Source organism: Tamandua tetradactyla, chromosome 5, assembly GCF_023851605.1.
Source record: "Tamandua tetradactyla isolate mTamTet1 chromosome 5, mTamTet1.pri, whole genome shotgun sequence".
NCBI lineage: Eukaryota > Metazoa > Chordata > Mammalia > Pilosa > Myrmecophagidae > Tamandua > Tamandua tetradactyla.
The window spans coordinates 24,601,291-24,628,213 of NC_135331.1; the positions used below are offsets into that span (position 1 = coordinate 24,601,291).

At 38.7% G+C, this 26,923-nt stretch overlaps 1 protein-coding gene across 8 annotated transcripts in view; it reads right to left on the reverse strand.

The window, feature by feature from the left end:
• Positions 1–2,026: 2,026 nt before the first annotated feature.
• The window catches only part of LOC143683795 (zinc finger protein 280B-like), a 51,161-nt gene continuing 26,264 nt past the window's right edge, over positions 2,027–26,923 (reverse strand). For 7 of the 8 annotated variants that reach the window (XM_077160134.1, XM_077160132.1, XM_077160136.1 and 4 more), the window contains one exon: positions 2,028–6,591. In XM_077160134.1, the coding sequence (XP_077016249.1) occupies positions 4,911–6,527 (1,617 nt within the window). In that variant the 5' untranslated portion in view covers positions 6,528–6,591 and the 3' untranslated portion in view covers positions 2,028–4,910. Of the gene's footprint in view, positions 6,592–7,508; positions 7,751–26,923 lie in introns of all 8 variants that reach the window. The other variant, XM_077160139.1, reaches the window with a different exon arrangement.

Genomic DNA, 26,923 nt, shown 5'->3' on the forward strand with positions numbered 1-26,923 from the left:
GGTGGGCTCCGGCGATCCCGTCTCCATGAGCAGCTCACCCACCTTCAGTGACAGGTGATTCGTGGGACCAACCACGTAGGACAGGAGTGGCAGCATTTCCCCTCCAGGGCTGCGTTATGTAAGGCCTCATAGCTTCTTCTGCGCCTTCCTTGGGATCACGCGCTCTGGGGTAAGCCAGCTGATATGTCATGAGGACAATGTCACAAGAAATTGAGGGTGTGCTAACAGCCACGTGAGTTTGGAGGCTGATTCATCAGCCCCAGTCCAGCTTTCCAATGACCATAGAGGCGTTTTGACTGGAAACTGTTCAGAGAAACTGAGCCAGAACCACTCAGTTAAATCAACCTCAAATTTCAGTCTCCCCAGAACTGTGAGCTAATAGATGTTTGCTGTGTTAAGCTGATACATTTGAAGCAATATTTTGTTCAGCAATAGGTAGATAAAAGAGATTTTGGTTCCCGGAAGGGGTGCCGAAACAAACATCTGTAATATGGGATCAGCTTTGGAACTGAGCAGTGGATAGAAACTCCAAGGACTTTGAGGAGAGTATTGGTGAAAGCCTAAGTAGAAAATTGGATTTAAGGAGGCTGCCTGTATGGCTTAAAATAGAGTAAAGAACATATTAGAAACTTGTTACATAGTGTTGGAAAGTTTAATAACACCCTATCACACCTACAGTTATGTGGAAGGAAGAAAATGTACCTAATTAACTGAGTCACCCAGCTACAGAGATTTCCAGCCAGACTCCTGAACGCGCTGCCGCATTTCTTGTTGCTTACATAAAGTGTGAGAGTATGGACAGATGAGCAAAAAAAAATAAAGATAAAAATAAATATGCAATGGGGAGAGGGATAAGGGATAAAAGAAACTGAGTAGATTGAAATACTGATGGTCAGTGAGAGGAAGGGATGAAAGTAAGGGATGTGTGAGTTGTTCTTTTTATTTCTTTTCCTGGAATGACGGAAATGTTCAAAAAATGATCATGGTGATGAACGCACAACTAAGTGACGATATTGTGACCCACTGATTGTAACCATGTAAGAATGCATGTTTGTTTGTTGTTTACAATAAAAATATTTTTTAAAAATGTGAGGGGTGACAAATAAGCTAAGGGAAGGACCGTTAAACAAAAAGGAGCCAGAGCTTGCTGGTTCTGAAGTCTTATATACCCTCAAAGCTGCAGGAAAACTTAACCTCGATAAAACTATGAATTAAAATTAAAACGTTCAGCCTGCAAAATTCTAAATGTTGGGGATTTTTACCTTACTGAAAAGTATTGAGAATATAAACTTTAATGAGAATGAAAGAAAAATGCATCAAAACATTTGGGATTTAGATGATACTGTATGCAGAGGTAGTCAAGGACTCAATTCCTTTCTTTATCAAAGAAAAACAAACCTTTTAAAATAAAAACCTATAAAAAGAACTAAAGCCTAAAGAGATGAACGAATAAATACAAAAATAGAGAAAACAAAACTATTTGGGATAATAAATCAAACAAAGTGTGGTTTCTTGGAGAAAAGCAAATCTGAAACCTAGATAAAGTTGTGGCAAATCTGAGGGAAGAGGGAAGATAGCTCCATGTCAGAAATGAGAAATGGGTAATGTGACAATATTCTACCCCAAGGGGGACTTTTTTTGCTTCAAGGAAGAAACACTTCTAATAGAAAAGTTATTAATGCAGACCAGCAAAAAAAAAAACCTTGAGTTAATAAAGAAGCAAATCATTGTCTCCAAAAGATGTAAACAACCAAAAAAAAGAAACAATAATTATCTTTAATGTTCTAAATATAGAAAAAGTTATGCAATTCATTTTTAAGCAATACATTCATTACCTTTCATGGTAAACAATTCTCCAGGAACAAGAAAGCCATTAACTCCATCACAGGTGTCACTATTTGAAATTCTGGTTAATGTAACAAGATAAAAATGAGCATAATTGTCAAGAAGGCAGAGTTTACACAGTGGTACTAAACAAAAATTGAATAAAACTAAAAACATGCTGTTACTGAAGAAAGACAACACAGTGAAAACATTTTTTTCAGAAAACATTTTATTATTTACAATTGCTATTTTATTTAGATTTTTTGGCAACATTAATAAAATAACATTTATCTGGAGAACAAGCAAGCAAAATAGACAAGGAAATTCACAAAGAGAAAGGTAATAACAAACTCATACTCTTGACAGTTATTTAGTAACACTGCCTTAAAAAAATAGATATCAATAGAAAAGCAGAGAAAGCTCCTGAAAGAACTCACAATATTAATTTCCTTTCAGTTGCAGGCACAGAGATTGGCTCAAGCTAGTCAATTCTAACAGGGAAGCAAAGCCCTTGATGATTATCTGCTCCTGGCTTTTTGTGAAAGCCTAGGAAATTAGATTAGAATGGAGAGGGAAGAAAGGAGCTGGGGGAGAAGTAAAGTGCTTTTAAGGAAGAAGACAAAATCAGGGAAAAAAGAAGGGAGACTGCATTTTTGGTGTCACTGTGAGGATGCTGATGGAGTGCAATGAGCCAAAGGAAGTGTGAACAAAGCGAGGTAGCAGGCCATGCAGGCCGAGGGGAGGGGATGCCAACAAAGCAGACAGCATGTACAAAGTCTCTGAGTCAAGAGTGTGATTTGCTTAAGAAAAAGCTGCCAGAAAATGGTGCATCAGAGGGGAGAAATGTAGAGAAGCACAGCAGAGAATGGAAAAGAGAGCAGAGGTAGGCAGGGGGCAGATCACTGGAACCTCAGAGCCGGCAGTAAAGGACAATCTGTACTCCTTGGGAGCCTGCTTTAGGGAAGCAGCAAACAACAGTGCTGATAATACTGCGCAACCACAAAAGCATAGATTCAACAAGGGAGGTAAGTATGCAAAAAAATGCAGACTATTTATACACAGTAGGATTTTCCACCTGAGACCAGAACAAGTGGAAGAGAAGCAATAGTTTTTAAATAATTGCAAAGAAAACCAATAAAATGTAATAATTAGGAAAAAAAATTTCTCCTCCTTAAAAAAATATTGGGCCTGAAATTTTAGGAAAGTGCTATGGCCCAAGCAAACTAAAAGAAAAGGCCTGGTAAAATGTTTAAGTGCAAATCAATCCAATAAGACTATACTCAGTAAATAAAATGACACTAAAATGTGGACAGTATATTCACAAAATGACTTTGTTCCCTGCATTCTGTCCTCCAAATCTAAGAGGGAAGCTGAGCCCTTGAAGGGTCTCTCTTCCTGGCTTTTCATGAAAATCTAGGAAATGTCACATACTGAGGAAACAGAAGTGGGGAGAGGTAAAGGTGCCTTCACAGAGGAGGAGAAAGGAAGGGAAAAAACATTTCTCCGGGCCTGGTCTAGAGCCAGCACCCACATTCCTTCAGTGGTGCGCAGAAGCTGCTGGACACCTGAGTCAGCAGTGAAGGAGGGGTGGCCCTGGACAATGCCTCGAGATGCAACCCTGGGAACCCACATGAGCAGATACGTGCTGATGTTCAGGAACCTACACTCAAGAGGGCAACCCTCAGTTCTGTTAAAGAGCACTTGGGGAGGGCAAGGGCAAGGGTTCCCCCACAGTACAGTGGCAGATTAAATTCCTGTCAACACTGAAAGACAGTCACTCTAAGACTATTTATTGAAATAAATGGGGCAGTTCTTGCACACCAGAGTGTCAAGTAAGACACAAGTCATTATTAGTTTGATAAATTTGAAAAGTTATACCTACAAGAGAATAATTGTTAAATATAAGATATTCATGTCCAAGGCAAGATACAATATTGCAAGTGTCACATGTTCAATTACAGTAAGAGACACACAGAAAAGTAAGTGGAAAAGTCCTAGAATGTGTTTAATTTCAGTCACCTGGGCTATCTTTTTTATCTAACTGTACCTGTTTGTGGACAAGCCCCCATTCTAGCTCAATAGTGGAAGAAATCACTTCAGTCCAGTCCATCAACTGGGCAATGACCTTTGTTTGGCCCTCTTCAGTTAAAATTATGGACCCAGAATTCTAACTGTGGGAGCCCCTTTCCCTTGGAGGCATCACAGGCTGACACAGCCAGTTTGCTCTCCACTGAAGGCCAACGAGAGAGGCTGCAGGAGCAGATGAAGCAGATTCCCATCTGGATCACCAACAGAAGGTTCACTGGTGCCAGGCCCCACACTACTAATCACTGCTGTTTCTATACTTAAAGCCAGTGACAGCTGATACAGCTGTTCTATGTCCGCAGGGGCCTCTCACAAAGCAAAAGCACTTTACTTCAAATGGTTTTGCCCCCTTGGATATTCCTGCATCAGATGAAGACCGGCAGTGTCCTTCTGCCTTCACTCCAAGACCTAAGCAGATGGGTGAATTTCCCTCAATGGAGACAAGGGGCCACTCCTCCTCCCTCAACCAGCCTCAGTCTAGTTGCCTCCCCATACTCCCATTATTTTAGGCCAGCAGAGCAGAGGCACTTCTGGGAGCTTGGCAGCAAAAACAATCAGGTCTCACCCCATAACAAAGCCATTCCAATTGGAAAAGAGTTAATACTGAAATCTCCAATGCATGGAAAAAGCTGAAAATAAAATTAAGTACTTCAAAAACCTCAGACATTCTATATATATACAGATGAGAAAACTTTCAAAAGAATAAATATCAAAATAATAAAAAAGGTATCTTTTTTTCTCACATTCTATTTTACATACAAACAACTTTCATGTGTTAAGCTAGATAGTTACATGAAAACTAAGTAATACACATCAAAGTAACACCTCATAATTCAGATAAAACCACACTGTACATCATGAATTTAAAGAAATCCATGAATGATCCATTGCCTTCACTATTTTTGGTGCTACTGACAAATGCAAGGTTTAAATATTTTGTCTTTGGGGAGGTTTTGTCTTGGATTGAAATATCTACTTTAGAAAATTCACCAAAACTAGAATTAATGAGAGGTTTTTGAAACTCTACTTTTAGATGGGAGGGGTGATGGCTGAGAATCAGATGTGCTCACGGTAATGGACGCTATTTCCACCGATCCTGGTGGAAGAGGTTCCAGGGACACATGAATATCAACTTTTGTTTCAGGAGGCAATCCTTCCAGTTGCTTAGGCTTCTTAAACATTTGATGATACTGGGTCTTGTGCTCCATTTTTTCCTTGAAAGTTAAAAACTGTAGCCGGCATTTGGAACACTGGTGAACATTCTTTTCCCAGTGCCCTCTATAATGGCACATGTATGGTGAGGCAGTTTTAAAAATTTTCAGACAAAATGGGCACAGCAAATTTTTAGTGTTTTCATGGCATGTTCTAAAATGTGCTTCCACATCAGCAAAGGCTGATGACCTGTAATTGCAAACCTGACACACGTAAGGCATCTCGCCAGGTTTGTGATTGTCCTTCATATGTTGTAAGAGAAGCTGGTCTGTTTCAAACGACAGTTCACAGATTTTACAAACAGGGGAGGGCTCCTGGGGGATGTGCACACTTTCAACGTGACACTGCAGCTGGAAGGGAGTGGGAAACTGCCGGTAGCAGTGCTGGCAGGTGGTGTGCCCTTCCCAGCTGTCACCCCTCTGCTTCTCAAGCTCCAAATGGTGCTTCATGTGGTTCATAAACTTAACATTTTTTAGAACTTTCAAGCAGCTGAGGCATTTAAAGTTTGTGTCGGTCTTCTGTTCTGGCTGCCCGTCTCCTTTATGCTGTCCATAGTAAAAGTCGTGAAGTAACACAACCATATTTCCTTTCTTGGAATCAGCAGTCTTTTGATTTGCTATGCTTGAAAAATCTGATTTTGAAAGACTCCCTTTTTCCCTGACTGGATTTATAGGCTTGAAGTTGTCCTTTGGAAAAGCTATTGGAAAAAGTGTTCCATTCTGAACGTGGTTTAACAAGGCATGGCCATCTTTGGAGGGTATATTTTGTTGATCATTTTTTGTACGAGACATACCCAAGGGGGATAAAGCTAAAGAACGTCCAGCACTGAGTTTAGGCCTTTTGGGATCTACCGTATTCACTTCAGAATAGGAAAGTCGCTTTGGTACACAAGGACTTTCATTCATACCTCCCACAGAAAGTGCTGCTCTTCCTGGATGCTGCAACGAACTGCTGAATGTAATCAAAGGAGAACATAGTTCTGAAGAGCTTTTAGGCACAACTTGTGGTGAATTACTTTTATAATCCGCTTCGGACAAAGGTTCAATAATAATAGGACTATCTGTTGATCTTGATTCAGACTGAGAAACTGGCAAGAGGGCCACTCCTCTAGAGGTAGGAGGCATGTGACTCACTGACTGCAATGTCTGAGCAGTATCTTGTCGGAGGTGAGCAGACTTCTTTCTCCTTGAATGAGAACCCGGGGTGACTCTGTTCAAAATGTTTGAAACAACTGGTTTTGAATTTGAAGTCACCCCAACAAAAATCAGCTCAGCATCTTCATTTACATGTTCCACTCCAACAAAGATTAGCTCAGCATCTTCGCCATCCACTTGTTTGCTCTCCTTTATGCTCTTTTGCGGTTCCAGATCTTGTTCTTCCTCACATAACATACATGGATGCTCCATCTTCAAATGTTTGTTTGGGGGGTATGGCCACAAGTCCCAGTGCTTCCTTTATATAAAATGCCACCTAAGTATAAACACACTATATCAGTAAGTATAGACAAATGCATTATCTTAGTTTACTTAATTCTCCCCCAAAACTCTAAGATAGTTATAAACACCCTTATTTTATAGATAACGATAATGAGACTCAAATGGGGTGACAGCTTAAGCCTATAGTTACAAAATCAGGTTGTGTGGCTCCAGAATCATAGCTTTGCACTTTACTATCTCTCCTATTAAAAACAAAGGTAAAGAAAAAAAATCTTCCAACAATTAATCACAAGGTGAAATTATATGGAAAGGACATATAGTTTTACAATTGTGCAGTGTTTAAAAACATGGGCCTTGAGTTAGAGAAGACTGCACTGGAATCATAGCTCTGCCACACATGACCAGCAGTGTCTTCTTTGGCAAGTGTTTGAACTTTTAAATGTATTTCTACATCTAAAGGTACAGAAATTTTTATTTCCTAGACTTAAAGTAATAGCTATTTTTAAAAAGCATCAATTTTTGATGGCAACTTCTTTTGTAGAATTTAGAAGAAAAAGATATTAAATGCATATGTAAACTGATTCATACATAATAATTTCATAAATGATTTTATAGGAAAGAGGTGTCAAATATGAAAAGTAAGAGTACCTACACAGTCAATAAATGGCATAATGCAATGTCAAGTGCATAGCATGTGTCAAGCAGAACAAATTGGGAATGAACTCTCTTAAAATATCTCATCCCAACTCACTACTTTATGTATAATCTCTTCATTGCTGTCTCTTCAATTTGTCCCTCCAGTTCTGACTTTTCCACTGAACTTAAATGCAGCACCAAGTTAAATGACCTTGCTTCCTCCCTCATCCCACCGAGCTTCTTCTCCATACGGCAGCAGCGTGATTCTGTTAAACCAAGTCAGAGTCTACCACTCCCCAGTACAGAGTCCCCTACCCCCATCCGTAGTGGCTTTCTGGGTCACCTCATCTGTTGCTAATTACATCTGCAGTCAGCTAGGAGGCATGTCTGCTGCAATGAGTAACGTTTGACTTAACTGGCTGGTGCTTAAATGAGAGAACACAATGTTGCACACACTAGCAGCTCGGCATTCCTCATCTCAGCACTTGCAGCTCAGTCCAGGCCTTTGGAGATGCAGAAAGAAGTCATCCCGGGGAAAGTTGTTGGAACCCAGGGGCCTGGAGAGAAGACCAGCAGAGACTATCTTGTGCCTTCCACATAAGAAAGAACCTCAGTGGAAAGTTAGCTGCCTTTCCTCTGAAGAACCAACAAAATAAATCCCCTTTTATTAAAAGCCAATCCATCTCTGGTGTGTTGCATTCTGGCAGCTAGCAAACTAGAACAGATTTGGTACCGGGAGTGGGGTGCTGCTGCAGTTTGCAAATACCAGGTATGCTGGAACAGTTTTTGGATGGCTAAAGGGAAGATTTTGGAGGAACTGTGAAGAGAATGATGGAGAAGTTCTGGAGGGTTTGAAAAGACGGTTGGTGTAAATGGAACTACTACCAATCTTGACAAAGGAGGACACAAAAGGGAAAAAACTGGAGTTTGCAGAGTGAGAACCATGGAAGCTTGGGTCTGAAGCCAAGAAATCTCGGCCAGGAGAGTGGACCCACCCATATACAGGGAGAGGGTGAGTTTACCCTGAAGGGCGAGGATGAGTCTCCCCTCTCATTGCAGTGGAATAGTTGTACAGCCTCGGGCATTGGAAAAAGCATAGCACGCTCCTTGGGGCACTGGGAGAGCCTGGCTGCCACCATGTGGAGGGACTGAGCGTGTGCCCCAGAAATGACAGAGAGCCCAGGGGTGGCCCTGATGCCTGGAGAGAGTGGAACCCAGAGGTGGTCTCCTCGATGTTCCCCGAGGTTGATTTGGAAAGAGCCAGGCCACTGCATAGGCCCTTGGAAAGGGTGGGACTGCCACTTTCTGCAGCTGAAGGATAAATGACTTTCAGACTTGGAAATCCAATGGTGTCTGCCTGCAGGTTTTCCTTTCAGTTTCTCCCTATGGATCTGGTGTTTATCTTCCTTTGCAGATTGGCATCAGATAACTTGTTTTGAGATTCACAGGCCCACAGCAAGAAGAGAATTTTTGCACCTGTTTAAGGTGATGCTTGAAGTTGCCAAGTTGACAAGGGGTGGACATGTGTTAGTTAGATTCAGTTGTCAATTTGGCCAGGTGAGCATATCTAGTTTTGTTGCTGTGGACACAAGGCAATGGCATGTTGTAGGAGCCAAAGGGTTAACAGAAAACCTGAAGAATTTACTGGGAGTGACTGGCTTCAAATTGGCCTTGAGGAGGTCTGCTGCAAACAGCAAGCTCCCAGCTGTGAGCCTTATCTGGGGACCAAGGGGAAGAACAGATATGCAAACAGACTTGCTTTGTTCCTACTTTCACACACGAAGTTTGGAATGTTCCCTTTTTGCTACCCAGATATCCAGGAGGCTAGATTGAAAATAATCAGCAAAAAAGCTATGAGAAATGATATAAAATAAAGCAGCTGGAGCTCTTCGGGGCTGCAGTCATCTTGTCCGTCTTCTGTGTGTGTCTGTGTGACTCATTCCGCAGGAAGTGTCGGCCTCTGTGTCTTTTATTTCGCAGGGGTTGCTGAAAGACTGCAACAGTATGTGAACCTCATCTGTTGCTAATTACATCTGCAGTCAGCTAGGAGGCATGTCTGCTGCAATGAGTAAGGTTTGACTTAACTGGCTGGTGCTTAAATGAGAGAACACAATGTAGCACACACTAGCAGCTCGGCATTCCTCATCTCAGCACTTGCAGCTCAGTCCAGGCCTTTGGAGATGCAGAAAGAAGTCACCCAGGGGAAAGTTGTTGGAACCCAGGGGCCTGGAGAGAAGACCGGCAGAGACCATCCTGTGCCTTCCACACAAGAAAAAACTTCAGTGGAAAGTTAGCTGCCTTTCCTCTGAAGAACTAACAAAATAAATCCCCTTTTATTAAAAGCCAATCCATCTCTGGTGTGTTGCATTCTGGCAGCTAGCAAACTAGAACACAGTGTAAAAGGCCAAGTCTTTCCAATGGCCCATAAGACATTTTCCCCACCCCGCATACAGTACTGAAACAATTTCATACTCTTCTCCCACATCCTCATCACTGCAGCCCCACCAGCCTCTTTGCTGTTTCCTGAACACATCAAACTTGACTAAGCTCAGGGCCTTTGTATGTGCTCGTGCCTCTGACATGAATGCTCCACGTCCAATCCCTCCAGGGCTGGCTGCTTATCCCTTCCAGTCTCCCTCTCAATGTACAACCACCTCCAGCTCACTTTCCCTACATCACATCCCTGATTTTTTTTTTTCTTTTACCTTCAGACACTTATCACCACTTAACACACTGCAAACTTTCCTTATTAATCTTATTTTTTATCATCTAGCCAGTGAAATGTAACCTTCAAAGGGTAGAAACGGTATCTATTTTCTTCACTGCTGTATTCCCAACCCAAAGAACAGGGCCTGGCACAGGATGGCTTGACAAATACAGGATTTGCTAAATGAACTAACAAATATAATTCTCATTAATAAGATCTTTTATTTGCAGGGCAGACTATGTTCCATTAATTCTACATGTTTTACATGAATTTACTGAGAAACTTGTCCAAGTAAAAAATTCTGCAGGTCAATATAGAATTTAAAGCTGTTAGCATCTGACAAACATTTTTGACCACAACCATAGTATGAAAAGCAATGGAGTCCCACAAGCATAGACGCAGTTAAACAATATTTGCCCTTACTGTATGAGATACCTCATTCTATTTTTTATTTCATTTTTCTTAAATTCATCTTAAAAACATCAATTTTTGACCCACAAAAATCAATTATGAAAATGAGTCACTACTAGTAATCTAAAAAATGTTGGCTAAAGGGTATATCTTAAATCACATTTAACTCAGCAGTTTCTGAAGTTGAATGTCAGATTTCAGTATGGCCCAAAATGGACCTTTCAGAATAAAGACAGTTTAGCAAAGTCCTGGCCTATCACACGGTAAATTGCTCTAATGACTCCTATTAAACTCCAGAGTTAGTAATAGCCATCTCAACTCCTCTTCAAGGACATTTTCCTGGGCTACTCAGAATATCCTAGTCTGAAACTCAGGAGGCCAATAAAGGATTTAGTGCTGTTAGCATTTTACGAACATTCTAACCACCCATCTTAAAACTTATGACAAGGAATCCGAGGGAAGATGTGCACATGAACACACACGTACATGTCTGTCCTCACTACATGGGATGTGTTTTGACAATTTTTTATTTCTCTTTTAAAATCAATCCTGACCCACAACAATGATTAAAACTCATTACTGGTCACTACTTTTTATCTGAAAAACACTGGCTTTAGAGTAACAAAATGGAAGTGCCTTAAACCACATTTCCTAACTCACCAGTTTCTGAAAATGTGTCAGGATTCTCTGTAGCCCAGTATGGGTCCTGCAAACCATTAACCAAGCCACACAAACTGAATGGATCCCAGTAACCTGGACATGCCCCTCTCATCTTGGCTGGAGTTTCTGGCTGCTGCCCATACTGACTAACAATGTTCCATCCAATCTATTGTTTAAAATTTTAAAATGAGGAGTAAAGTAAAAATCAGGTATTCAGCTAATACACCACCAATGAGTTCATTCAGAACAAGAGCAGCGTTAGACGGTGGGAGTTTTCTATTGCCTCTCTTCCAGGTGTTCAGACACCATCTTATTTTCTATAATTTACTAGACTCTTGAGATATTGGTTGTTCTTTTTTAGTTTTATTCCTTTTTTAGTTTTTTTTGAGTAATGTAATGTTATAATAAAAATGTACTCTGTAGACTTACTGCCTGAATTTAGGATTAAAATAAAATTACCTCCAGGATGGCAGAAGAGTGCAAAAACAGGATCTAACCTTGCTTGGGGGTCTAGGAGGAGAATAACTATTAAACAAAATTGTTACCGTCTGTTCTAGTTTGCTAGCTGCTGGAATGTAATATACCAGAAACGGAATGGCTTTTAACAAGGGGAATTTAATGAGTTGCTAGTTTACAGTTCTAAGGCCGAGAAAATGTCCCAATTAAAACAAGTCTATAGAAATGCCCAATCTAAGGCAGCCAGGGAAAGATACCTTGGTTCAAGAAGGCCGACAACATTCAATGTTTCTCTCTCAGCTGGAAGGGCACACGGCGAACATGGCGGCGTCTGCTGGCTTTCACATGGCTCTACCAAAAGGGGACTCTCTCCAAAATGTTTCCTCTTTTAAAGGATTCCAGCAAGCAACTCTACCTTCAGTGGGTGGAGACACACCTCCATGGAAATCATCTAATCAAAAGTTACCGCCCACAATTGGATGGGTCACATCTTCATAGAAACAATCAAAATGCTTCCACCCAGCAATACTGAATGAGGATCAAAGGGCACGGGTTTTCTGGGGTCCACCACAGATTCAGACCAGCACACCGTCAAAAGATACAACTATTTCCATACACTAGCTTGAGAGAAATTCAAGAATTCCTGCTCCTTTTACCCTGCTCACCTGCTCTCCCATTATTCTAGCCCTCATCCCAATCCAGTCCCAGGGGCCACCCTGCTGCTCCCTAAACACCTCTCTAAGGCGTCTCTGCCAGAAAGGCTTGTCCCTCAGATGTCCCCATGGCGAATACCCTCAACTCCATGAAATCTATGTTACAAACTTTCCTTCCCCATGAGACTTACTCTGACCTTCATTTGTAAAATGACAATACTATTACAACCCCAACCTCCAATCTTCCGACACTGCTCAACTTTTTTTTCCTTATCACCTATTATACTAGAAAATGTATACCTAATATATTCATCTTATTTTTGTCCGTTTTGGTCACTGATTTTGCCAAGTGCATAGTCAGAACTCAAATATTCATTGAAGGAAAAAAAATTAATCTGAAGGAGTTAGAAATAAATTCTACAAAGGAAGATAGACGAGGGAATAGTTAAGAAATGTTCAAAACTGGAACTAGCCAATTTCTTCAAGTCTGGAAGCCTCCAAGGTGTGCTGTTACAACAAATGTGAGATGCCTGGGATCCTGGCATTCAGAGAAAGAATGCCTCAGGCCAGATCCCTTCATAGGTAATGATACTTTTCTCAGACCAGAGCCTTGCATAGGATATTCTCCCAAGCAGGAGGGGGAAATAATTTTCCCTTCTCTCATTTTTCATACCAACAACAGAATCTTGATCTGAAGAACAGACAAAATGGAGACACAATCAGGGTGGCAATTCAACCAAAAAGTTGTGTGCTCGCTCGAAGACAAGTTATTTCACTGAGGTGGAGGGTTGGAAAAGCTCTGAGAGTACCAGAAGCATGAAGAATGATTTAAACAGGGGTTGATGAAGAGGCACAATAAGAACAACCAAAAACCATAACAACATCACTTTGTTAAGGACCAGGAAGAGGGTGAGTAAGAACTTGTGAAACCAATCCTTTGTAAAAAATAATGATAACACTAGCAAAAACTGTCAAAATCATCCTTTCTCAAATCTGTAAATTATCGAAGGCGCGCAATAATGTGGGGAGTGTTTATATGAGAAAAATGCCTTTACTTTGGTAAGAACAGCAAGATTTACGGCATATTAACTTGTCCTATTCCTATCCCCTTCTCCCAAGTTCTGCAGTAGCCTTTGAAAACGATAGTCCAAAATACTTCCTGATTCTATGAGAACAGCATTACTCAGTTATCAAACCTAGATAAACAAGAGAAACTATGGACCAATACTTCTTATTAACACAGATGCAAAGAACCTTAACAAAATACTAAAAATACAAATACAAAAACATAATAAAAGGATTATACACCATGACCAAGTGGTATTTACCACAGGAATGTCAGGGTGGTTCAGCATAACAAAATCAATCAATGTATTACACCACATTAGAAGAATGAAGGAAAACGAACAAATGAACATCTCAACCGATACATAAAAGGTATTTAACAAAATCCAGCACCTTCTTGATAAAAACTCAGAAAACCAGGAATAGAAGGGAATCTCCTAAATATGATAAAGAACCTGGAAGAAAAACCCACAACAAACATCACACTTAGTGGTGAGAGACTGAAAGATTTCTCCCCAAGTACAAGAACATAACAGTGCCAGCTTTCACCACCACTATTCAGTTACAACAATTAGGCAAAAAAAAAAAGAAAGAAAGAAAAGAAAGAAAGAAATAGCAGGTATTCAAATCAAAAGAAAGAAGTAAAGCCAACTGCTATTCACAGATGACATGGCTCTATATGTAGAGAATCCCAAAGAATATATAGAAAGCTATTACAAATGCAGCAAATTTATAGGATATAAGAACAACACACAAAAATCAGTTATGTTTCTACGTGTCAACAGTGAACAATCCAAAAATGAAATCAAGAAAAAAACACTATTTATAATAGCATCTAAAAACTAAAACATCTATAAGATAAATTTAACCAGGGATGTAAAAGACTTCAACAGTGAAAATTGCAAAATATTGCTGAAAGAAATTAAGACCTATATAAATGGAAAGACATCCTGTGTTCATGAATCACAAGACAATATTGTTAAGATTTCAGTATCACCCAAAGCAATCTACATATTCAATACAACTGCAATCAAAACTCCAGCAACATTTTTTCCAGAAATAGAAACAGCAATCCTTAAATTATAGGAATTGCAACGGGTCCTGAATAGCCAAAGCAATTTGGAAAAAAAAGAATAAATCTGGAAGACACTGCCCAATTTCAAAACTTACTACAAAGTTACAGTTACCCAAACAGTGTGTTCCTGGACCATGTACCCAAAAAAAAATAAAATAAAACAGTGTGGCAGTGGTATAAGGACAGATATATGGACCAACAGAATAAGAGTCCAGAGATAAACCCTCATATCTAGGGCCGACTGATTTTTCACAAGGATGCCAAGTCCACTCAATGGGGAAGAACAGTTTCTTCAATAAATAGCTCTGGGAAAACTGTATATCTATGTCCAAAATAATCAAGTTGGACCTTTACCTCATACCATATACAAAAACTAACTCAAAATGGGCCAATGGCCTAAATATAAGAGCTAAAATAATAAAACTCCTAGATCTGCCATGGGTTTATATACAGCATATATTAAGAACTCATACAACTCAGAAACATAAAGACAATCCAATTTAAAAATGACCAGAGGACTTGAACAATATTTCTCCAAATAAGAATACAAATGGCCCACAGTCACATTAAAAAAAAAAACAAAAAACCCACGTTCAACATAAGTCGCCTGGTAAATGCAAATCAGAACCACAATGATATACCACCTCCCAGCTGTTAGAAAGGCTACTATTAAAAAACTAGAAAACAACAAGTGCTGGCAAGGATATAGAGAAATTGGATCTTTGTGCATTGCTGGTAGGAATATAAAATAGTGTAGCCACTGTAGAAAACAGTTCAGTAGATCCTCAAAAATTTTACTCAGAATTACTATTGACTCAGCAATTCTACTGGGATTCAAACTGATACTTGTACACCAAGTTCACAGCAGCATTAGTTACTATAGTGGAACGGTGTATATAATCTAAGTAACCATCAACAGATGAATGGCTAAACAAGGAATGGGTAAAAAGGAATGAAGTTCTGATATATGCTACCACATGGATGAACCTGAAAACATCATAATGCTAAGTGAAATAAGACAAACACATGGCAAATACTGTATGATTCCACATATATGAAATATCTAAAATAAGCATATTTATAGAGACAGAAAGCAGAATAGGTTACCAGGGGCTGAGGGGAAGGGGGAATAGGAAGTTATTGCTTAAACTGGTACAGAATTTCTGTTTTGGGTGATGAAAAAGCTTTGATAATAGTCTCAATGGTATACAACATTATAAATTTAACTAATGCCACTGAATTGTAGGGCTAAAAGTAGTTTAAATAGCAAATTTTATGCAATGTCATTACAATTTAAAAATTAAATTTTGTTTAAAATTAATAAAAATGAGTCCCACAATCATAGTGAAAACTAGCAACCTATAGCCACTGAATTAGCAGAACAGGTTTAAAGTGTCACAAAAGCACCATTCTGAAATGGAACTGTCATTATTTAGCTGATCTGTGGAAACCCCACTCAGGATTCATCTTTATTTGACTTGACAATCTTTTCCTGGGGGTGTCTGTGAAAACAATCAATGGTAACCATTTAGCATCACAGATGTTCAACACAGCAATAACAGCTGGGAAACATAAAAGCTGACCAAAAGACTTAAAAGGAAAACTGAGAAATAGGATTTCCGTAGGCAACTTAGGAAAAAAGAATGACTTACAAACTATTCTAGAAAGTGTCCTGGAAACCAAGAGACCACAAGCATGAGTACTGTTATGTAAATGCCCAGAAAATATCTAAGAAGTCCCTAAGCACTCACCTCTGACTGATCCTTGGGCGCTACACAAGTAGGAAGTAAAGACAGGGAAATGTGGAAATTAAAAAAAACAACAACACGCTGCTTCAATACTGAAAGCATGCCCTAAAACACTCTTCCCAACAAGACAAAGATATTCTATGCAAGAAGTAACCAAAACAGAGCTAGAGTGGCTATACCAGTATAAAAGAAAATACAGTTTAAGATAAAGCTGTTATTATGAGAGACAAAGAAAGATACTTGATAACGAAAAAAAGGGCCAATGTATCAGGAATACAGAACAATCATAAATATGTAAATCGGCTAGTCTGAAACTGTTATCTACCCCAGAAAAGCCATCTACTTCTAATCCTTATCCAATCTTGTAAGGCCAGACCTATTGTTTAGGGTGGCAACCTTTGGTTAGATTGTTTCCATGGAGATTGAAGAACTCAATTGTGGATGTTGCCTTTTGATCAGATTACTTCCACTGAGATGTAGCACACCCAATTGATTAGATAGAGATATGACTCCACCCCATTCAAGGTAGGTCTTGGTTAGTTTACTGGAGTCCTTCTAAAGAGGAAACATTTGCAGAAAGCTTCAGAGCCAAGACACTCAGACACTTGGAGACACTTGGAGTGCCAACAGAGAGAGCAAACACCTAGACACGGAGGTGTGGAGATGCAAAGCCCAGCAGACATCACCATGTGCCTTCTCTTGAGATGCTAAGCGAGCCAGAACCTAGAGCTGTGTCTCAAAGGAGCTAAGTGAAGGCCCACAAGTGCTTAGACCAGTGGCACCAGAAGCTGGAAGCAACAGAACCTGGAACAAGGACCAGCAGATGCCAGCCACATACCTTACCCTGTGGCACTATCAGTCTTTCTTGAGTTATGGTATATTTCTTCGGATGCCTTAGTTTGGACATTTTTATAGCCTTAGAACTGTAAATTTGTAACTTAATAAATTCCCCTTTTAAAAGCCATTCCATTTCTGGTTTACTGCAATCTGGCAGCATTTAGCAATCTAAAACAGGATCTAGTAACAGAACCCAAAAATACATGAAGCAAATGATAAAAGAATTGAAAGGAGAAATAGTTTTAGAATAACAGCAGTAGAATTTGATACACCACTTTCAATAATGGATAGAAGATCTCAGCATAAAGGAACAAAGAGATAGAGGTTTTAAACAATATCACAAACCAGCCAGACCTAATAGGTACCCTGGAGCACTCTACCAACAACAGAATACACATTCTTCTCAAGGGCACATGCATTATTTTACAGGATGGGCCATATGTTAGGCCATAAAACAAATATCAGTAAGTTTAAAAGGATTGACATCACACTCAGTATGTTCTCTTGCCACAACAGAATGAAATTAGAAATTAATAAAAGAAACTCACAAATATATGGAAATTAAACAAAAAAACAACAACACAACCTCATAAACAGCCAATGAGTCAAAGAAGATAGCACAAGGGAAATCAAAATATATTTTGAGGAAAATGAAAATGAAAATATGACACACAAAAACTTACGGGATGCACCTAAAACAGTACTTAGAGCAAAATTTATAGCTATATTTAAAAAGATCTCAAATTATTAACCTATCTAAAGAAACCAGAAAAATTCAAAGAAAGCAGAAAGAAAAAGGTGAAATTAAAGATAAAACTTGAAATCCAATCAAGAAAAATCAATTAAACCAAAAGTTGGTGCTTGGAAAAAAAATTAACAAAATTTACAGACCTTTAGCTAAACTGATCAAGAAAAAAAGAGAAAAGATACATACACTAAAATCAGGAAATAAAATCAACCATACAGAAATAAAAATAATTTTAAGGGGCCTGTCGTCCCTTGCTGTCCCCGAGGTTCCAGCACTGTCAATGCCAGCTCCACACCCAGAGGCTGTCCCGGAGGCTGCAGGCATCGACCAGGAAGAAAAGTAACATGAGATATGATCAGAGGAATTACCAGCAATAGCACCTGTGCAAGCTACTGGAGAACATGCTGTTGTGAACATAATTTAAGGGTATGGACAAATGAGCAAAAAAAAGTGTATGAAGAGAACAGCTACTAAAGAAACAGAAACGGTACAAAACAGCTCCCGGAGCCACGACAGAGACCGAAAAGACAGTGTACCCCATTCTGGAATGGCTGAATCGGCTGGGAGAATCCGCTGCGGTGAGATCCCTGACGGGCGCGCGCTTACCCGGGCCGTGATGGCTGGCGGCTGGAGCCCCTCCCTCCCTCCTTCCCGAGCCGGCTGGGAGATTTGGACAGGCGATCCCCTCAAGCCGCAGAGGCCGGCGCACCCCCCCCCACGCGCGGCCTCCCGGGCTGGCTGGGAGATTTGGAGCGGCACTCCCCCAAGTCGCTTCGGCTGGCAACCCTTCCCCACAGCGAGAGTCTTCCAAAGTTAAAGGAGCCACAGCATCTTTTACTGGTGGGACCCGCAGAGAGACGAGCGCCACATACTGGGCAGGATAAGAAAAACAGAGCCCAGAGATTTCACAGGAAACTCTGTCAACCTGCTGGGTCCCATACCCAGGGAAATCTCATTAAATGCCCAGACGCCAGCAAAAAATAACGGATCACGCCAGGAAAATTGAAGATATGGCTCAGTCAAAGGAACAAACCAATAGTTCAAATGAGATACAGGAGCTGAGACAACTAATTCTGCATATACGAACAGAAATGGAAAACCTCTTCAAAAACCAAATCAATAAATTGAGGGAGGACATGAAGAAGACATGGGCTGAACATAAAGAAGAAACAGAAAGTCTGAAAAAACAAATCACAGAACTTATGGGAGTGAAGGACAAAGTAGAAAAGATGGAAAAAACAATGGATACCTACAATGGTAGATTTAAAGAGACAGAAGCTAGAATTAGTGAATTGGAGGATGGAACATCTGAATTCCAAATAGAAACAGAAACTATAGGAAAAAGAATGGAAAAATTTGAGCAGGGGATCAGGGAACTGAATGATAATATGAAGCGCACAAATATACGTGTTGTGGGTGTCCCAGAAGGAGAAGAGAAGGGAAAAGGAGGAGAAAAACTAATGGAAGAAATTATCACTGAAAATTTCCCAACTCTTATGAAAGACCTAAAATTACAGATCCAAGAACTGCAGCGCACCCCAAAGAGAATAGACCCAAATAGGCGTTCTCCAAGACACTTACTAGTTAGAAAGTCAGAGGTCAAAGAGAAAGAGAGGATCTTGAAAGCAGCAAGAGAAAAACAATCCATCACATACAAGGGAAACCCAATAAGACTATGTGTAGATTTCTCAGTAGAAACCATGGAAGCTAGAAGACAGTGGGATGATATATTTAAATTACTAAAAGAGAAAAACTGCAAACCAAGACTTCTATATCCAGCAAAATTGTCCTTCAAAAATGAGGGAGAAATTAAAACATTCTCAGACAAAAAGTCACTGAGAGAATTTGTGACCAAGAGACCAGCTCTGCAAGAAATACTAAAGGGAGCACTAGAGTCAGATACGAAAAGACAGAAGAGAGAGGTATGGAGAAGAGTGTAGAAAGAAGGAAAATCAGATATGATATATATAATACAAAAGGCAAAATGGTAGAGGAAAATATTATCCAAACAGTAATAACACTAAATGTCAATGGACTGAATCTCCCAATCAAAAGACATAGACTGGCGGAATGGATTAAAAAACAGGATCCTTCTATATGCTGTCTACAGGAAACACATCTTAGACCCAAAGATAAACATAGGTTGAAAGTGAAAGGTTGGGAAAAGATATTTCATGCAAATAACAACCAGAAAAGAGCAGGAGTAGCTATACTAATATCCAACAAATTAGACTTCAAAAGTAAAACAGTTAAAAGAGACAAAGAAGGACACTATCTACTAATAAAAGGAACAATTAAACAAGAAGACATAACAATCATAAATATTTATGCACTGAACCGGAATGCCCCAAAATACATGAGGAATACACTGCAATCACTGAAAAGGGAAATAGACACATATATCATAATAGTTAGAGACCTCAATTCACCACTCTCATCAATGGACAGAACATCTAGACAGAGGATCAATACAGAAATAGAGAATTTGAATATTACAATAAATGAGCTAGACTTAACAGACATTTATAGGACATTACATCCCACAACAGCAGGATACACCTTTTTCTCAAGGGCTCATGGATCATTCTCAAAGATAGACCATATGCTGGGTCACAAAGCAACTCTTAACAAATTCAAAAAGAATGAAATTATACACAACACTTTCTTGGATCATAAAGGAAGGAAGTTGGAAATCAATAATAGGCGGAGTGCCAGAAAATTCACAAATACGTGGAGGCTCAACAACACACTCTTAAACAACGAGTGGGTCAAGGAAGAAATTGCAAGAGAAATTAGTAAATATCTCGAGGTGAATGAAAATGAAAACACAACATATCAAAACCTATGGGACACAGCAAAGGCAGTGCTAAGAGGGAAATTTATTGCCCTAAATGCCTATATCAGAAAAGAAGAAAAGGCAAAAATGCAGGAATTAACTGTCTACTTGGAAGAACTGGAGAAAGAACAGCAAACTAACCCCAAAGCAAGCAAAAGGAAAGAAATAACAAAGATTAGAGCAGAAAAAAATGAAATTGAAAACATGAAAACAATAGAGAAAATCAATAAGGCCAGAAGTTGGTTCTATGAGAAAATCAATAAGATGGATGGGCCGTTAGCAAGATTGACAAAAAGAAGAAGAGAGAGAACGCAAATAAATAAGATCAGAAATGGAAGAGGAGACATAACCACTGACCTCACAGAAATAAAGGAGGTAATAACAGGATACTATGAACAACTTTACGCTAATAAATACAACAATTTAGATGAAATGGACGGGTTCCTGGAAAGGCATGAACAACCAACTTTGACTCAAGAAGAAATAGATGACCTCAACAAACCAATCACAAGTAAAGAAATTGAATCAGTCATTCAAAAGCTTCCCAAAAAGAAAAGTCCAGGACCAGACGGCTTCACATGTGAATTCTACCAAACATTCCAGAAAGAATAAGTACCAACTCTCCTCAAACTCTTCAAAAAAACTGAAGTGGAGGGAAAGCTACCTAATTCATTCTATGAAGCCAACATCACCCTCATACCAAAACCAGGCAAAGATATTACAAAAAAAGAAAACTACAGACCAATCTCTCTAATGAATATAGATGCAAAAATCCTCAACAAAATTCTAGCAAATCGAATCCAACAACACATTAAAAGAATTATACATCATGACCAAGTAGGATTCATCCCAGGTATGCAAGGATGGTTCAACATAAGAAAATCAATTAATGCAATACACCATATCAACAAATCAAAGCAGAAAAATCACATGATCATTTCAATTGATGCAGAGAAGTCATTTGACAAGATTCAACATCCTTTCCTGTTGAAAACATTTCAAAAGATAGGAATACAAGGGAACGTCCTTAAAATGATAGAGGGAATATATGAAAACCCCACAGCTAATATCATCCTCAATGGGGAAAAATTGAAAACTTTCCCCCTAAGATCAGGAACAAGACAAGGATGTCCATTATCACCACTATTATTCAACATCGTGTTGGAGGTTCTAGCCAGAGCAATTAGACAAGAAAAAGAAATACAAGGTATCAAAATTGGAAAGGAAGAAGTAAAACTATCACTGTTTGCAGACGATATGATACTATACGTCGCAAACCTGGGAAAAATTCACAACAAAACTACTAGAGCTAATAAATGAGCACAGCAAAGTAGCAGGTTACAAGATCAACATTCAAAAATCTGTAGCATTTCTATACACTAGCAATGAACAAGCTGAGGGGGAAATCAAGAAACGAATTCCATTTACAATTGCAACTAAAAGAATAAAATACCTAGGAATAAATTTAACTAAAGAGACAAAAAACCTATATAAAGAAAACTACAAAAAAAACTGCTAAAAGAAATCACAGAAGACCTAAACAGATGGAAGGGCATACCGTGTTCATGGATTGGAAGACTAAATATAGTTAAGATGTCAATCCTACCTAAATTGATTTACAGATTCAATGCAATACCAATCAAAATCCCAACAACTTATTTTTCAGAAATAGAAAAAACAATAAGCAAATTTATCTGGAAGGGCAGGCTGCCCCGAATTGCTAAAAGTATCTTGAGGGAAAAAAACGAAGCTGGAGGTCTCACGCTGCCGGACTTTAAGGCATATTATGAAGTCACAGTGGTCAAAACAGCATGGTATTGGCATAAAGATAGATATATCGACCAATGGAATCGAATAGAGTGCTCAGATATAGACCCTCTCATCTATGGACATTTGATCTTTGATAAGGCAGTCAAGCCAACTCACCTGGGACAGAACAGTCTCTTCAATAAATGGTGCCTAGAGAACTGGATATCCATATGCAAAAGAATGAAAGAGGACCTGTATCTCACACCCTATACAAAAGTTAACTCAAAATGGATCAAAGATCTAAACATTAGGTCTAAGACCATAAAGCAGTTATAGGAAATTGTAGGGAGATATCTTACGAAACTTACAATTGGAGGCGGTTTTATGGACCTTAAACCTAAAGCAAGAGCACTGAAGAAAGAAAGAAATAAATGGGAGCTCCTCAAAATTAAACACTTTTGTGCATCAAAGAACATCATCAAGAAAGTAGAAGGACAGCCTACACAATGGGAGATAATATTTGGAAATGACATATCAGGTAAAGGTCTGGTATCCAGAATTTATAAAGAGATTGTTCAACTCAACAACAAAAAGACAGCCAACCCAATTACAAAATGGGAAAAAGACTTGAACAGACACCTCTCAGAAGAGGAAATACAAATGGCCAAAAGGCACATGAAGAGATGCTCAATGTCCCTGGCCATTAGAGAAATGCAAATCAAAACCACAATGAGATAGCATCTCACACCTACCAGAATGGCCATTATCAACAAAACAGAAAATGACAAGTGCTGGAGAGGATGCGGAGACAGAGGCACACTTATCCACTGTTGGTGGGAATGTCAAATGGTGCAACCACTGTGGAAGGCACTTTGGCGGTTCCTCAAAAAACTGAATATAGAATTGCCACATGACCCAGCAATACCATTGCTGGGTATCTACTCAAAGGACTTAAGGGCAAAGACACAAACGGACATTTGCACACCAATGTTTATAGCAGCATTATTTACAATTGCAAAGAGATGGAAACAGCCAAAATGTCCATCAACAGAAGACTGGCTAAACAAACTGTGGTATATACATACGATGGAATATTATGCAGCTTTAAGACAGGATAAACTTATGAAGCATGTAATAACATGGATGGACCTAGAGAACATTATGCTGAGTGAGTCTAGCCAAAAAATAAAGGACAAATACTGTATGGTCCCATTGATGTGAACCGACATTCGAGAATAAACTTGGAATATGTCATTGGTAACAGAGTCCAGCAGGAGTTAGAAACAGGGTAAGATAATGGGTAATTGGAGCTGAAGGGATACAGACTGTGCAACAGGACTAGATACAAAAACTCAAAAATGGACAGCACAATAATACCTAATTGTAAAGTAATCATGTTAAAACACTGAATGAAGCTGCATCTGAGCTATAGGTTTTTTTTTTTTACTATTATTATTACTTTTATTTTTTTCTCTATATTAACATTCTATATCTTTTTCTGTTGTGTTGCTAGTTCTTCTAAACCAATGCAAATGTACTAAGAAACGATGATCATGCATCTATGTGATGATGTTAAGAATTACTGATTGCATATGTAGAATGGTATGATTTCTAAATGTTGGGTTAATTTCTTTTTTTCCATTAATTAATAAAAAAAAAAAAGCCTTAGTTTTACAAAAAAAAAAAAAAAAAGAAACTCGAAAGACAGCCTACACAATGGGAGACAATATTTGGAAATGACATATCAGATAAAGGTCTAGTATCCAGAATTTATAAAGAGATTGTTCAACTCAACAACAAAAAGACAGCCAACCCACTTACAAAATGGGAAAAAGACTTGAACAGACACCTCTCAGAAGAGGAAATACAAATGGCCAAAAGGCACATGAAGAGATGCTCAATGTCCCTGGCCATTAGAGAAATGCAAATCAAAACCACAATGAGATATCATCTCACACCCACCAGAATGGCCATTATCAACAAAACAGAAAATGACAAGTGCTGGAGAGGATGCGGAGAAAGAGGCACATTATCCACTGTTGGTGGGAATGTCAAATGGTGCAACCACTGTGGAAGGCAGTTTGGCGGTTCCTCAAAAAACTGAATATAGAATTGCCATACGACCCAGCAATACCATTGCTAGGTATCTACTCAAACGACTTAAGGGCAAAGACACAAACGGACATTTGCACATCAATATTTACAGCAGCATTATTTACAATTGCAAAGAGATGGAAACAGCCAAAATGTCCATCAACAGACCAGTGGCTAAACAAACTGTGGTATATACATACGATGGAATATTATGCAGCTTTAAGACAGGATAAACTTATGAAGCATGTAATGACATGGATGGACCTAGAGAACATTATGCTGAGTGAGTCTAGCCAAAAACTAAAAGACAAACACTGTATGGTCCCACTGATGTGAACCGACATTCGAGAATAAACTTGGAATATGTCATTGGTAACAGAGACCATCAGGGGTTAGAAACAGGGTAAGATAATGGGTAATTGGAGCTGAAGGGATACAGACTGTGCAACAGAACGAGATACAAAAACTCAAAAATGGACAGCACAATACCACCTAATTGTAATGTAATTATGTTAAAACACTGAATGAAACTGCATCTGAGCTACAGTTTTTGTTTGTTTGTTTGTTTGTGTTTTTTGTTTTTTTCTTTTTTTATATATATTTTTTATTTATTTTTATTATTTTTATTTTTTTCTCTATATTATCATTCTATATCTTTTTCTGTTGTTTTGCTAGTTCTTTTCCTAAATCAATGCAAATGTACTAAGAAATGATGATCATACATCTATGTGATGATATTAAGAATTACTGATTGCATATGTAGAATGGAATGATTTCTAAATGTTGTGTTAATTTTTTTTAATTAATAAAAAAAGTGTATGAAAATAAATAAAAGGGGGGACAAAGGGTAAAATAAATTGGGTAGATGCAATAATAGTGGTCAGTAAAAGGAAGGAGCAAGCTATATGTTATGTATGAAAAAATAATAATAATAATAATTTTAAGGGAATACTATGAACAATTCTATGCCAACAATTTAGATAACCAAGATGAAATGAGCAAATTCTCAAAAACAAAAACTGCAACTGACTCCAGAAGAAATAAAATATGAACACACCCATGACAAGTGTTCTAGTTTGCTAGCTGCCAGAATGCAATATATCAGAAATGGAGTGGCTTTTTAAATAGGGAATTTAATAAGTTGCAAGTTTATAGTTCTAAGGTTGAGAAAATGTCCCAATTAAAGCAAGTCTATAGAAATGTCCAATCTAAGGCATCCAGGGAAAGATACCTTCATTCAAGCAGGCCAATGAAGTTCAGGGTTTCTCTCTCAAGTTAGAAGGCACATGGTGAATACTGTCAGGGTTTCCCTCTCATCTGGAAAGGCACATGGTGAACACAGTGTCATCTGCTAACTTTCTCTCCTGGTTTCCTGTTTCATGAAGCTCCCCAAGAGGCATTTTCCTTCTTCATTTCCAAAGGTCGCTGGCTGGCGGACTCTCTGCTTCTCATGGCTACATCATTCCATTCTCTCAGAATCTCCCTTTTATAGGATTCCAGTAAAGTAATCAAGACCCACCTAGAATGGGGGGAGACACATCTCCACCTAATCCAGTTTAACAACCGCTCTTGATTGAATCACATCTCCAGGGAGATGATCTAATTAAAATTTCAAGCATACAGTGCTGAATAGGGATTAGAAGAAATGGCTGCCTTTATAAAATGGAATTAGGATTAAAACATGGCTTTTCTAGGGTACATACATCCTTTCAAGCCAGTACAAAAAGTAAAGATATTAAGTTAGTAATCAAACAATTTCTCACAAACAAAAGCCAGGACGATATGGTCTTACTGGTGAATTCTACCAAACATCTTAAAGAAGAATTCAAACCAACCCTTCACAAACACTTGGATGAAGTAGAAAAGGGAACATTTCCCAGCTCATTATATGAGGCCAATGTCACCATGATACCATACACAAAGACAGCACATGCAAAAATGAAAACTCCCAACCAATGTCCCTTATGAATACAGATGCAAAACATTTGACAAAATAGTAGAAAATCTAACAACATATAAAAAGGATTATATACCATGACTCAGTGAGATCTATCCAAGAAATGTAATGTTCATTCATTATACGAAAATCAATTAACATAATGCATCATTTTAACAGAATAAAAGACAAAACCACATGACCACTGACAGATACAGAAAACCATTTGATAAAATCCAACCTTCTTTCATGATATTAAAAAAAGGCACTTGCCAAACTAGGGAAAAAGGGAAATTTCTCCACCCAAAAAAAGGGCTCTGTGAAAGACTCACAGCTAGCATCCTAACACTTACAGCTTTCCTCCTTAAATCAGGAACAAGACAAGGATGTCAACTCTTGCCACACTGATTTAACATTACATTGGAGGTTCTTAAAGCCAAGGCAAACAGATACGAAAAAAAAGTAAAATGCATGTAGATTGGAAAAGAAGTAACACAATCTCTATTTACAGATGCCATGATACTGCATATATATCAGTGAGATCTACATTCATTATACGAAAATCAATTAACATAATGCATCATTTTAATAGAATAAAAGACAAAGCCACATGACCACTGACAGACACAGGAAACCATTTGATAAAATCCAACCTTCTTTCATGATATTAAAAAAAGGCACTTGCCAAACTAGGGAAAAAGGGAAATTTCTCCACCCAAAAAAAGGGCTCTTTGAAAGACTCACAGCCAGCATCC